Source organism: Antechinus flavipes, chromosome 4 (assembly GCF_016432865.1).
Source record: "Antechinus flavipes isolate AdamAnt ecotype Samford, QLD, Australia chromosome 4, AdamAnt_v2, whole genome shotgun sequence".
In the NCBI taxonomy this organism is placed as follows: domain Eukaryota; kingdom Metazoa; phylum Chordata; class Mammalia; order Dasyuromorphia; family Dasyuridae; genus Antechinus; species Antechinus flavipes.
The window spans coordinates 462,053,649-462,066,424 of NC_067401.1; the positions used below are offsets into that span (position 1 = coordinate 462,053,649).

Sequence of the window (12,776 nt, forward strand, 5' to 3'; positions counted from 1 at the left end):
ATTTTATTTATTTATTATTTTTTATAATAACTTTTTATTGACAGAATCCATGCCAGGGTAATTTTTTACAGCATTATCCCTTGCACTCACTTCTGTTCCGATTTTTCCCCTCCCTCTCTCCACTCCCTCCCCCAGATGGTAAGTAGTCCTATACATGTTAATATATGTTTGCAGAACCGAACAGTTCTCTTGTTGCATAGGGAGAATTGGATTCAGAAGGTAAAAATAACCCGGGAAGAAAAACAGAAATGCAGATAGTTCACATTCGTTTCCCAGTGTTCTTTCTTTGGGTGTAGCTGCTTCCGTCCATCATTTATCAATTGAAACTGAGTTAGGTCTCTTTGTCAAAGAAATCCACTTCCATCAGAATACATCATCATACAATATCGTTGTCGAAGTGTATAGTGATCTCCTGGTTCTGCTCATTTCACTCAGTATCCGTTCATGTAAGTCTCTCCAAGCCTCTCTGTATTCATCCTGCTGGTCATTTCTTACAGAACAATAATATTCCATAACGTTCATATACCACAATTTATCCAGTTATTCTCCAATTGATGGGCATCCATTCATTTTCCAGTTTCTGGCCACTACAAACAGGGCTGCCACAAACATTTTGGCACATACAGGTCCCTTTCCCTTCTTTAGTATCTCTTTGGGGTATAAGCCCAGTAGAAACACTGCTGGGTCAAAGGGTATGCACAGTTTGAGAACTTTTTGAGCATAGTTCCAAATCACTCTCCAGAATGGCTGGATGTGTTCACAATTCCACCAACAATGTATCAGTGTCCCTGTTTTCCCGCATCCCCTCCAACATTCCGCATTATCTTTCCCTGTCACTCTAGCCAATCTGACAGGTGTGTAGTGGTATCTCAGAGTTGTCTTAATTTGCATTTCTCTGATCAATAGTGATTTGGAACACTCTTTCATATGAGTGGTAATAGTTTCAATTTCATCCTCTGAAAATTGTCATACAGAACATTTTTACTCTTACATCCTCCCAACAAATTAATCAGTCAACAAATTTATCTATCTGCTGACTATGGTGCTGAGTACTTGGGAGCCAAAGAAAAGCAAAACTCGATCCTGTCTTCAAAGAACTCAGATTCTAACAATAAGCACTTATTATGAACCTTCAGGCCAACAAGCATTTATTAAGTTCCTTCTGCATGTGCCAGGCACTGTGCTAATTAATTACTGGGTCTACAAAGAGAAGGGAAAATAGGGTCTTTGCCCTCATGGAGCTCAGTTGGTTATAACCAAAAAGACCTTGTGGGTGGATTAAGAGGAGGCGGCTGCCCGTTTCATGATTTCATTTTGGGAATTATTAGGGAGCTCGTTTTGCCCTCAAACCTGCATTTTCTGCCTTTCTGAGTCGGGGCAGAGATGACTTCCTGACCTCCCAAGCCCCCTCTTCTCTCTCCCTCAGCCTGTTCCCAACCACGGTCACCGTCACTGGATTGCAGGGATTGGAGAAGGAGGGGAGCATCCCAGACACCACAGAGCTTTTAGGAAAGTGGTATTGACTTTGGTGGCTACAAAGCTCCGTCTCATCTGGAGAAGTCGATTTCTCTGAGTGAAGGCGGGCTCCCTGGGCCCGGGAGGCAATAAAAGCCGAGCGATTGAGCAGACATTGATTGTTTGATCATCCCTAGAAGTTTATTGTAAGTGAATCTGCACTCCCCGTTCTCGGGCCTTCCCGGAATCTGGGCTATAATTGGAAAGCAGAGCGGCATATAGAAAAACAATCATTCTGCCTCGCTGCCAGGAGAAAATAGCAGGTTGGATATTTATATTCCGACGGTTCTCTGCGTGGGGAGGATGCTTCCACTGGCATGAGGGGAGCCGCTGGGGCTCCGTGGTGGCGATTCCGGTGACCAGGAACCCCGAAAAGCAAAGCCTCGTGAGCCCAAGGTATGTGAAGCGGCAGCAGGGTTCAGGGCATGAGATCTTGGGTCTGAAGATGGAAGGGGCTGCTAAAGTCATCATGTTCAACCCCATCATTTTACAAAAAGAGAAACTGAGTCCCAGGTGGGAGAACCCATTAGCCTGAGGTCGCCTAGAGAAGGAAAGGCCAGAGTTAAGATTTGAACCCAGACTCTCTGACTGATTTCTTCACTCTTTCCCTTGCTGGTTTTGGGCTTTTCCAGATGCCATCGGAATCCTTTCTTTAATAATATTATTGCTAGTGCCGGACAGATGGGTTAAAATGTGGACTTGAATCCCGGTAAGCCACAGATGTTTTCCCCCCTTCAAAATCATGGATTTCCTTCCCCTTGACCTGGGTTCAAGCCATGACTCTGGCTAAGAGCTGTGTGACTTTGGCCAAATTCCACCATCTCTCTGACTAGATGGAGATTTGAATTAGATGGCCTCAAAGGTCCCTTCCATTTTGTTTTCCATTTTGATCCTTCCAGTTTTTGTGCTCTAGGAATAAGATGGAAATGTACTCGGAGGGGGTGGGTTCAAGAGCAGACGAACCAGAAATTCTCCTTTTTGTGAATTTGATCATTTTTCTTTTACTCATTCACTCATGTATCCATCTGTCCATCATCTATGTATCATCTGACCATCTATCTATCCATGTGACCATCCATCCATCCACCCATCTGCCCAACCATCCACCAACCACTCGTTTATTTTGTTTGTTTTGCTGATAAATTTTACCTTAAAGCAAAATTCATGACTAAGCCCTGGTACACTCTCACCTGTGCCCCTGGCCCACAAGGCTTTGTGACTGACAAGGACTGGATGAAAAAGCATTTTAAAATCCTTACTGTGTGCCGGGTACTGTGCTGAGTTGCGGATTTACAGACGCTAAAGGGAGCCGTCTCCTTCCCCTAAAGGGGATCCCATTCTAACAAAGAATGGTGACTGGGTGGGGGTATTTGGCCTGGGGAGGCCTGGGACTGATGAGTGAAGCCATATGACCGGAGGATGTCACTTTCCAGTTTCATTAGTAGCATCCCCAGAATTCGGCCCAGTGATTCCTGGGCAAGAGGTTGAAATGAGGGGAGTGGCGGTTCGTTAGTAAATGAGCATTTATTAAACACCTAATCAGGCAGTTAGTAAGCATTTATGGAAGACCTGTTATATACCAGGCACCCAACTAAGCATAGCGGAAAGACAAAATTGCCCTGGAGAAACTAGCAATTTAATGGGAGGGGACAGCAATGTAAACAGCTCTGTACAAACAAGCAGAAATTGTGCGTAAGAAGGGTTTATATAGTTAAGGCAACTTCCTGAGGATTCATTCAAGTTTCTCATTCTATGAAACAAAACTAAATCCGACCGTCGCATCTTTAGCCATCCCTGATCTACGCAGGGCTCTGTGCGAGGTGACATCAGGTTGAAGAAATCTCCTGTCTTCTAGGAACACATTATCTAGACAGACAAACCGCCGTGAACTGGGTGGTTTGGGCTCTCGCTCCATCGCCTGACTGTAGCCCGGAGCGCTGGGATAGCTGTTGTTGCTGGCGTTCCTGCTGGCACACACCCGCCTGCCCTGCCCTGGAGGTGGCGAGGGCTTGTCTCATAATCTGATTTTCACAGACTGGGCCCCATGGGTTACTCAGTGTCCGTACAGGATCTTCCAGACCTTACTGGCTCTAGCCAAGCTCCCTCGTGCTCCCGATGATGAACGTGCCCCACGTTCCGCAGCTTATAAGCATCCGAGGTGAGACCTGAAGGTCCATTCTCCATCTGTCCCCGTCCCCGATTCCTCGCTCCTTAGACCTTATCTGGCCCTCTGGTGACCGCCTCCTGGCCTGGCCCTTACTCTTTCTAGCCTGGGGGAACCTGCTGACTGGAGCTGTAGCTTCCAAGAACCCAGGGCAGCTCTAGCCCCAGATAAAGCAGAGGACACGCAGAGGAAACTTTGTTGCTTCAAGGGAGGACTGTGGGAAAACACCAGCTCAGCTCCTTGTAACCAAGTTTCCTGGAAAGAGGTCACCTTTTCCCTACAATATTCCAACCCACCTATTGGTCACCGAGCCCCGCTGGCTCAACTTTGTTGACTCTTGTTTTTCTTGGTTTCCTTTTATCAGTTTTCTAATTTTGTACCATCCTCGCGTGATTCTTTTTTCCCAAAAGATTATAAAAATGTTCAGCCTGCTCGGTGTTTTCTGTCTGAATGTCTCTGGATGAAACAGGTCTTACCAGGGGCAGCTTGCCATAAGGGCTAGAAAGGTTCCCTTAGAATCAGTAAGAACTGGGTTCAAGTCTTTCCTCCGACAGATACTGGCTGTGTGACCCTGGGGACATCACTCAACGTCTCAACGTCGGAGCTGAACTGTCAGGTGCAGTTCCTATCTGTAAGCAAGCAGTGAGTCTGGTTTGGGGCAGTATTAATGCTTAGAGAAATCCTCCCTCGCCTGGAGTTATTCTTCCTTATATTCCTCTTTAGCCTCGTCAATCAAGGAGCATCCAGAGGAAGTCTTCTCTTCTCTACCTTCAGAGCATGAAGACTTAGGATATAGACCCCTGTAATAGTAGAGTTAGAAGGACCCATAGAATTCCTCTAGTCCGGCTTCTTTTACAGAGGAGGACAATTTTCAGAGAGGGGAAGTACTTGCCCCAAGATGCACGGCTCATTAGACACTGGAACGCGGGTCCAGCCTCCCAGTTGAATCCTCTAGCTATTGTACCCAAAGTGATTTGGGATCTATGAACACTTATTATCATGTTGTGTGGGCTTCTCCTCCCCCCAATTTCATGTGGGGTTTTTGTATTACTTTGGTACTGTTGTTTTCACTGCTTTTGGGGGGAGACCTCTCAGCTGCCCTTCCCTTACTTGTGCTTGACGGAGTGACATCCGTCCAGTGGTTTGCTAAGCGATGTGACCTGTGACACTAAGTGATGTGGCTCTTCATCCTTGACCCATAGCCTGGTTTCTGTAGCTGTTTGTGATTTCCTTTTGGCCCTCTCAGGTTGCTTATTTAGTGAGCCCTGCCATCTGCTCTGGGCTGTTTAGTGTAAACAAAGTTACCCAACCATTTTAAAGTGGGGAGTGTGATATGGTCCAAAGGGTGGGGACTAGCACTCCTCTCCCTGCCCTACCCCTGCCTTCCATTTCCTGAAACCGATCTCTCCCCACCTTTAATTTCTTTGAAATGTCAGCCATTATTTCTTTTTGTTTTTAAGTTTTATTGATGTTTTGTTTTTTCATTATAAACATAAATTATCTTCACTTCTTATGTACCAAAGTAAAGCAGTTGAGTAAAACTAAGAATGCAGTGACCTCATTTGAAAGTAAATACACCATTCCACATCGATAGCCACCCCCTTTATTTTGAAAATTGCTTTTAAAAGTTAACTGAAATCCATTTTCTCTCCTTTTCATCTCAATCACTCCCTTGAAAGAGAAAAGAAAAAAAAATGATAACAAATATGCACAGGCAAGCAAAAAAAATTGCCTCATTTGTGGAATGGGAAAATATGTATGTTTTGTTCTGCTTGCTCAATTCATCGTCTCTCTGTCAAGGACGGCATGTTTCATCACCATCAGTCATCGTCAGTCCTCGGAAATCATGGATGATCTTATTTTCAAAATCGTTTGAATACTTTGTTGTTCTTATTGGGTAAAATTTTCTCCTGCTTCTGCTCATTTTCATGCTTCATAGTAGTCTTCAAAATTGTTTTTTCTTCACAGCTAATGTGGAACTATATTTTACATGATTTTATATATATATATATATATAATTGCTTGGCTTCTCAGTGAGTGGGGGAGGGCTGGAAGAAGGAAGAAAATTAGGAATTCAAGATAAAGAAAATTTTAAAATGGATAGAAACATAAAATTGGAATGATTCTAATCCCTAGTACTTGCCTCATTTGATTAGTAGTCATTTGGACCATTTTTTCATATGACTATAGAAAACCTGAGTTTGTTCTATTGAGAATTGTCTGTTCATATCCTTACGTGATTTATTCATTGACTCTTTTTCTTATAAGCTTCAATCAGTTCTTTATATATCGTAGACACGAGACTTTGATCAAAGAAACCTGCTACGATGTTTTTTCCCTAATTAATTGTTTCCCTTTCAAACTTAGCTTTATTGGATTTGTTTGTGTAAGAATTTTAGTTTTATATACTCAAAATGATCTCTCATCTGTATCTCTTATTTGGTTATCAAGTTCCCTTCTATCTATAGATCTGATTGGGGATTGCTCCCCTTCCCCATTTTCCTAATTTTGTTTATGATGTGACATTTTATATTTAGGTCATGTATACATTTGGAGTTTATCTTGGTGAAAGTTATTAAGTCTTGATCTAAATCTAATTTCTGTTGCCTAATTTTCCTAGAAGTTTTTGTGAGATAGTGAGTCCTTATTCTGGAGCATCTGCGTTTATTGAGTACTAGACTACTAGATGTTTCTACTTCTATAAATGGAGTACCTAATCAATTGTGCTAATGTGTCTCTATTTGTCATCCACTACAGAAGACTCATATTCTTGAGTTTAAATCCTGCCCCAAATACTAGCTATGTAGCCCTGGGCAAATCACTTAACCCCATTTGCCTTAGTTTCCTCATCTGTAAAAATGAACCAGAGAAAGAAATGGTGAACCATTCTAGTATCTTTGCCAAGAAAACTTTCCAGCTACTAATAAGTAAATAGCAACCCAGTTGTTTAGGAAATTAGTATAGTCAGAGATTAGTATAGATACTGTTAAGCTCCCTTCATTCCTACTTGTCATTATTATTCAAGAGATTCTTGACTTTTTTGTCTCCATATATATTTCATGATTATTTTTTAGTTTTGTAAAATAATCTTTTGGTACTTTGAAATTACATTGAATAAGTCAACTAATTGAGACGGCATTGCCATTTTTCTTGCATTGACTCATCCTACTTGTGAACAATTAATATTTTTCCTGTTATGTAGGTCTGAATTTATTTCTAGAAATAGTGCTTTATAATTATATTTGTATAACTCTTATCTTGGTCTACCTTAGTGGGTAGACATGCATTTTATTATTCATTTTATAGTTTTTTTTTTTTAATGAACAGTTCTTTTTATTTCTTCCTACTGAGTATTCTTGGTATTATGTGGAAATTCTGACAATTTGTGTGGATTTATTTTATATCCTGCAGGTTTGCTGAAGCTGGTCTTGCTAATTAGTTTTCTGCTGGATTTTGATGTTGTTTCCATTTGTATTTTTTTGTATTCACACTGAGCAGCTAAAGTGCTGGATTTAAGTCTCCAACGCTTATTAGATGCGAGTGAGTGAGCTTTTCTGGTTATCTTTCTAGATCATAGACCTAGAGCTAGAAAGCAGCACAAAGGCTGGAGTCCAACCCTTTCATTTGTAGATGATTAAAGTGACCTGACCATGGTACCCCAGCTCAGTGCCCAAGGGAGGATTTGAATCCAGGTCGTCTTGATTCCAAGTGCATGACTTATCCACTATCACAAACAGTTATAAATGGCCTCCACAGAGAAAATTCTCACAACTGAAGCCCATGGAGCTCTTTCAGTGGATAAAGTGCTAGATCTGGAGTAAGTTTATACTCTATGTGACTCTGGACAAGTCATTTAACTTGTGTTTGCCTCAGTTTCCTCAACTATAAAGTGGGAATAATAATAGCACCTGCCTCAGTTTCCTCAACTATAAAATGGGAATAATAATAGCATCTACCTCCTTGTGAGGATCAAGTGAGATATTTGTGAAGTGCTTGGCACAATACCTGGCGCTTAATGAGTACTTAGTCCCTTCTCCTGCCTGTTTGAATATTGTAATCATCACGTCTTGTTGTCTTGGTTCTGCTTGACTTCACATCAGTTTCACCAGACTGTAGCTTCTCTGTATTAGTCATGCCGTATTTATTCCTGTTTGCAGTGTGATTATTCTCCCCTTGTCAACGGGCGCCCACTTTGTTTCTAGGATTTGTTTTTTTGCTAATGCAAATAATGCTCCCATTATTTCTCACACGGTCTGGTCTGAACATTCTCTGTGGGCTGAGTCCATCTACCTGCTCTTCTACTGTCAGACTGTAGGCTTTTGGGGGGCAGGGTCTATGCCATTGTCCCATTTTTTATGAATGTCCACAGTCTGGAATCCCATTGAATTACAGGTGACTCAGTTTCTTTACGTCAGAACCACGACATCCTCCAAGGTCAATCTGGACTTGAAGTAGATCCACATCCCATTCTTCCCTTCTCTTTTCTTCCTTCCATTAGATTGTAAGCTCCTCGAGGGCAGGTTTTTTGCTGCTTTTTGCCTATCCAATACCTGATATAAAGTAGGCACTTCACGCAGGTCTTATGATTGGTACGATGCTAATAAAAGTATTTTACTTAATTGTTGACTGTGATCTGGAGGCAGGGCCAGAATCCCCAAGGAAGTGGGGAGAAGTTTTTGGGGGAGGGGCGCCATTTTACAGGCCATCCAGAGAAATGCTACTGACCACATGGTGGGGGATCCCTCACCTACGTGGCTGCTCGGGGAGCTTGCCTCCAGGACGCAAAAGCCCCGTTCCATTTTGGAGATGAAACAAACGACGATGGCTACGAGATCTCTACCTCGTGTCCCTCAAAGGCCGTACCAGCCTCATCAAAGAATTGTTTCCTTGCTGCCCAAATGGTCTTTTGTGGATGACTTTTTCTTGTTAGGATCCAGAAGTCTCGTGTCCTTGTCTGGATGAGAACTAACCTTGGGCTCGTTTCTTTCTTCTCTCCCTGCTCAGATCAGCTTTTGGATTGCTTGGGACGAGGTGAGGAGTGCGGTTTCAGCTGTCTGAGGAGGAGGCAGCAGACAGCCGAATAAATGCAGGTAAGCTCCTCTGCTTATCTCGAGATAGATCAAGTGATAAGAGTGACGATAATGCTGATGATAATAACAGCATTTATGCAGTGCATTGAGGTTAGCAATTTGGCCCTCACATCATGGGTGCTGCCATTATTAGCCCCATTTTACAGATGAGGAAACTGGCACTGAACATGCGATGACTTTGAAGCTGGTTCTTCAGCTACTATGTGAGGCTGCTCTATTTTGTTTTCTGTGTAAAAGAAAAAAAAAATGAGCAGAGGGAGCAGCCCAGAGTTCATTAGCATGTCATGGAGTGAAGAAACCATTAGGTCCTGAGTTCTGATCCTATGTTTATGCTTACTAGTTGTGTGAACCTGAATAAATCACTTAACCTCTCCTTAGTTTCTTCATCTGTAAAATGGCGAATTTGAGTAGGACAGTAGATGGAGCTGCTCTTGGCGTTGGGGACACCTGGACTCAAGCCCCACTTCTAACACACATGAGCCACAGTCATTTTGTTTCTCCAAGACTCAGTTTCTTCATCTGTAAAACTGGGAAGCTGTAGTTCTTCAAGTGTCCTGGGTTCACATCCTGCCTTTGAATGATATTAGTTGGGTGACCTTAGACAAGTCATTGAAGCTTTCTGAGATTAGAAAGTACATAGTTGGCACATCGTATCATATTAGTGAGGGAATGGGCCCCAGAACACGCCACCGTGGATGAAGTCCCAGGTCCGGCCAGATAAATCAGAGAAAAAAATGGCGGATGATAACACACTTCTCTCAGAAGGTCTGGAGAGGAGCAAAGGGGAATAAAGCCTCTGAGGTGCTTTGCAAAGCTCTAAAAGTTATTGAATATGAACTGTCATTATGACGTCCCTCACACTGAGCAGGAGCTGGACATTCAAGGACAAAAAGTCCTGCCCTCAGGGAGCTCCCACAGTGGGACTCCTAGCAAGTCATTTCCAGAGGAGGAAAGCCCTCACTCCTGGTGGGAAGCTCAGGAAAGTCCTGGCTTAAGTCCCTTTTCTTGTTTAATTATTTATTTGGAGGAGGCAAGTTGCTCCGGGGGCCACTTACCTTAGAAAGATTTACTGAGATTTTCCCATCAGTCTCAGCAAAAATGGAGGGAAGCCCCATGAACTCTGCACCTTGGCTTGGGCTCCCCCAGGCTCCTTGGGGACTCTTCTGGAAGCAGAAAAGGACCTCAAGGAGAAAGCCAGAGGGAGGTGGGTCCGGGGCTTCCGAGCAATCTGTCCTGTGGATTTCCCCTGGTCTCCGTGGGGATAAACCGGCGTGGGCGAGCCCCGCCTGCTTCGGTCCTGGGAGTTACTGAGGAGGGGAAGAGAGGGAAGGGTCCTGGGGTCCCAGGATGCAGGATTTAGGGCCCATGGGGCCCAGTCTCTCATGGATATCTAACAAATGTTTTCCACGTGGAACTGGTTGGAGTTCAGCTCTATTCGCTCTTATTTGGGGGGCAGGGAGCGGCCCCCGCCCCGCTCCTTCTGAAGCCATGGGGGGGCGTTCGAACTCCAGGTAACGTCCACTTCTCTTCCCAAACAGTATCTAAATTTCAAGGAGGACTGCAATGCGATGGCGTTCTGTGCAAAAATGAGGAGCTACAAGAAGAACGAGGTGAACCTGGATGTGCTGGAGCCCGGCGTGGAGGTGGCCTTCTACCTGCCCGACAGGAAGCCCCTCCACTTGCTCAGCGGCGAGTACACGGTGGAAGATCTGTGCATCAAGGCCGCCCAGGAGTGCTGTGAGTAACTGCGCCCTCCGCCCCTGCCCACGCCCAACTGCAGCCGGCAGTGCAGGGTCCCAGAGACCCGAGTTCAAGTCCAGCTTCAGACACCTACAAGTCACTTAATGTCTATTTGCCTTAGCGTACCTGGAAGTGAGGGAGCAGGCCGAAAAAGCAGGAAAGGGCCTCAAAAGCTGGAGGATTTTCTGTTGATCTTGGAGGTGATTAGGAACCGGTGGAATGGGGATGGCGTGGTCAGAAAGCACTTTGGGAAGATCACCGGGACAGCCGAGTGGGAGGGGGCTGGAACTCCCTGGAGGGGAGCCTCCAGAGGAGCAGGAGGCGGGCCCGGCAGGGATGAGGTGATGAGGGCCTGCTCCACGTGTGACAGACACAGGGTACCATCCACAGGGCCCTTAATTGGCAAAGTTCATTGGCGATAGTCGCAAAGAATATCACTCATTCATTAAACGAGCCTCTCCTGTCTGTCTAGTGGTTAAGAAGGATACTGTGTGTTGTGCTATAGGATGCCTCAGTTTCTCTGTCTGTAAAATAGGAGTAATGTTACGGTAATGAACAACACCTCATATCTATCTCATGGGCACAATAAAGATCTTTTAAAATCATAATTATTTGCAATCAGTGAAAATCTAAACCCATCTTCCTGAAAAACAAGAAAAAGAAAAGAAAGATACAGAAAGGAAAACAAACCTCCCCTTACATGTGCCATCAGACAAAACAAATTTCCAAACTGGCCGTATTAAAAACAAAGGGAAAAAAGGTTCCCTCTGCCCTCTGAGGCCATGACTTTCCTGGAAGGAACCAAAGGCCTGTTTCACTGTGAATCCTTCAGAACTGGGGTCCATCATGTTGTTGCCGAGAGTTCCTGAATCTTTGGGAGCTGTTAATCTTTACAATATTGTTGTCACTGTGTACTTAGGTCCTGGTTCGGCTGACTTCTGTCTGCCTTAGTTCATCAGATTTCCCCACTCTCTCCAGCAGATTTTTCCCACTCTCTCCAGCAGATTTCCCCCCTCTCTCCAGCAGATTTCCCCATTCTCTCCAGCAGATTTCCCCCCTCTCTCCAGCAGATTTTTCCCACTCTCTCCAGCAGATTTCCCCCCTCTCTCCAGCAGATTTCCCCACTCTGTCCAGCAGATTTCCCCACTCTGTCCATCAGATTTCCCCACTCTGTCCATCAGATTTCCCCACTCTATCCATCAGATTTCCCCACTCTGTCCAGCAGATTTTCCTCACTCTCTCCAGCAGATTTTTCCCACTCTCTCCAGCAGATTTCCCCACTCTGTCCATCAGATTTCCCCACTCTATCCATCAGATTTCCCCACTCTATCCATCAGATTTCCCCCCTCTCTCCATCAGATTTCCCCACTCTATCCATCAGATTTCCCCACTCTGTCCAGCAGATTTTCCCACTCTCTCCAGCAGATTTCCCCACTCTCTCCAGCAGATTTCCCCACTCTCTCCAGCAGATTTTCCCACTCTCTCTTAAGCCAGATCCCTTCATCATTTCTTGGGGCACATAGTGTTCCATATCACTTGGCTATCCAACCATTCCCCCTTTGCTCGGCATTTCCTCAGTTTCCAAATCTTCACTATCATCGAAGGAGCAGCTGTAGGTGTTTCCTGTGTATGAGTCCTTTCCCTCTTTCTTCGATCTCTTTGGGGCATGAGCCTAGGAGCAGTATTCCTGTGTCACAGGTTACACACAGCTTAGTAACCTTGCGAGGCACTCTTCCAAATTGCTTTTCAGAATCACCGGCCCCTTCAGAGCTCCGCTAACGATCCCATTAGAAAGATGGATTGCATTTTAAAAAGACATTTTAAATTTCATGAAGAGCATCCATTTCATTTATTGCTTCTTTAATTTTTTGAAAAGATATGTGAGTGCCTCTAAAGCACTTTGCCCACTTTAAATTGTTAGAGAGATATTAGTTATTATTATTTCCTCCATATTACCGGAATTTCCGTTCCTCTCTTCCATCTCATTAACTTGGTCTTTCTTCTCGGCTGGTTTAACCCTTCCTCTGTTGTTTGTGACACACGAGGCAGCTGGAAAGAGCAGGTAGAAAGACCTGGGTCAAAATGACCTCCTGGGGTCTCTCCTCTGATCCCGTGCAGGGGTTTTCCATGTTGTTTGAGGGATGGTCCCCTTGAGTAGGCAGTCTGATGGAAATTTATGGACCTTCCGCAGAATCGTAGTCTTAAACGCACAAAATAAAATGTGTAGGATTGCAAAGGAAGTGAATTATATTAAAATCCAATTTGTA

At 44.3% G+C, this 12,776-nt stretch overlaps 1 protein-coding gene across 3 annotated transcripts in view; it reads left to right on the forward strand.

The window, feature by feature from the left end:
• Positions 1 to 12,776, forward strand: part of JAK1 (Janus kinase 1) — a 143,949-nt gene that overhangs the window by 76,083 nt on the left and 55,090 nt on the right. For all 3 annotated transcript variants that reach the window (XM_051999500.1, XM_051999502.1, XM_051999501.1), the window contains exons 2-3: positions 8,684 to 8,769; positions 10,308 to 10,506. In XM_051999500.1, coding sequence (XP_051855460.1) covers positions 8,764 to 8,769; positions 10,308 to 10,506 — 205 coding nt within the window. In that variant the 5' untranslated portion in view covers positions 8,684 to 8,763. The remainder of the gene's footprint in view (positions 1 to 8,683; positions 8,770 to 10,307; positions 10,507 to 12,776) is intronic.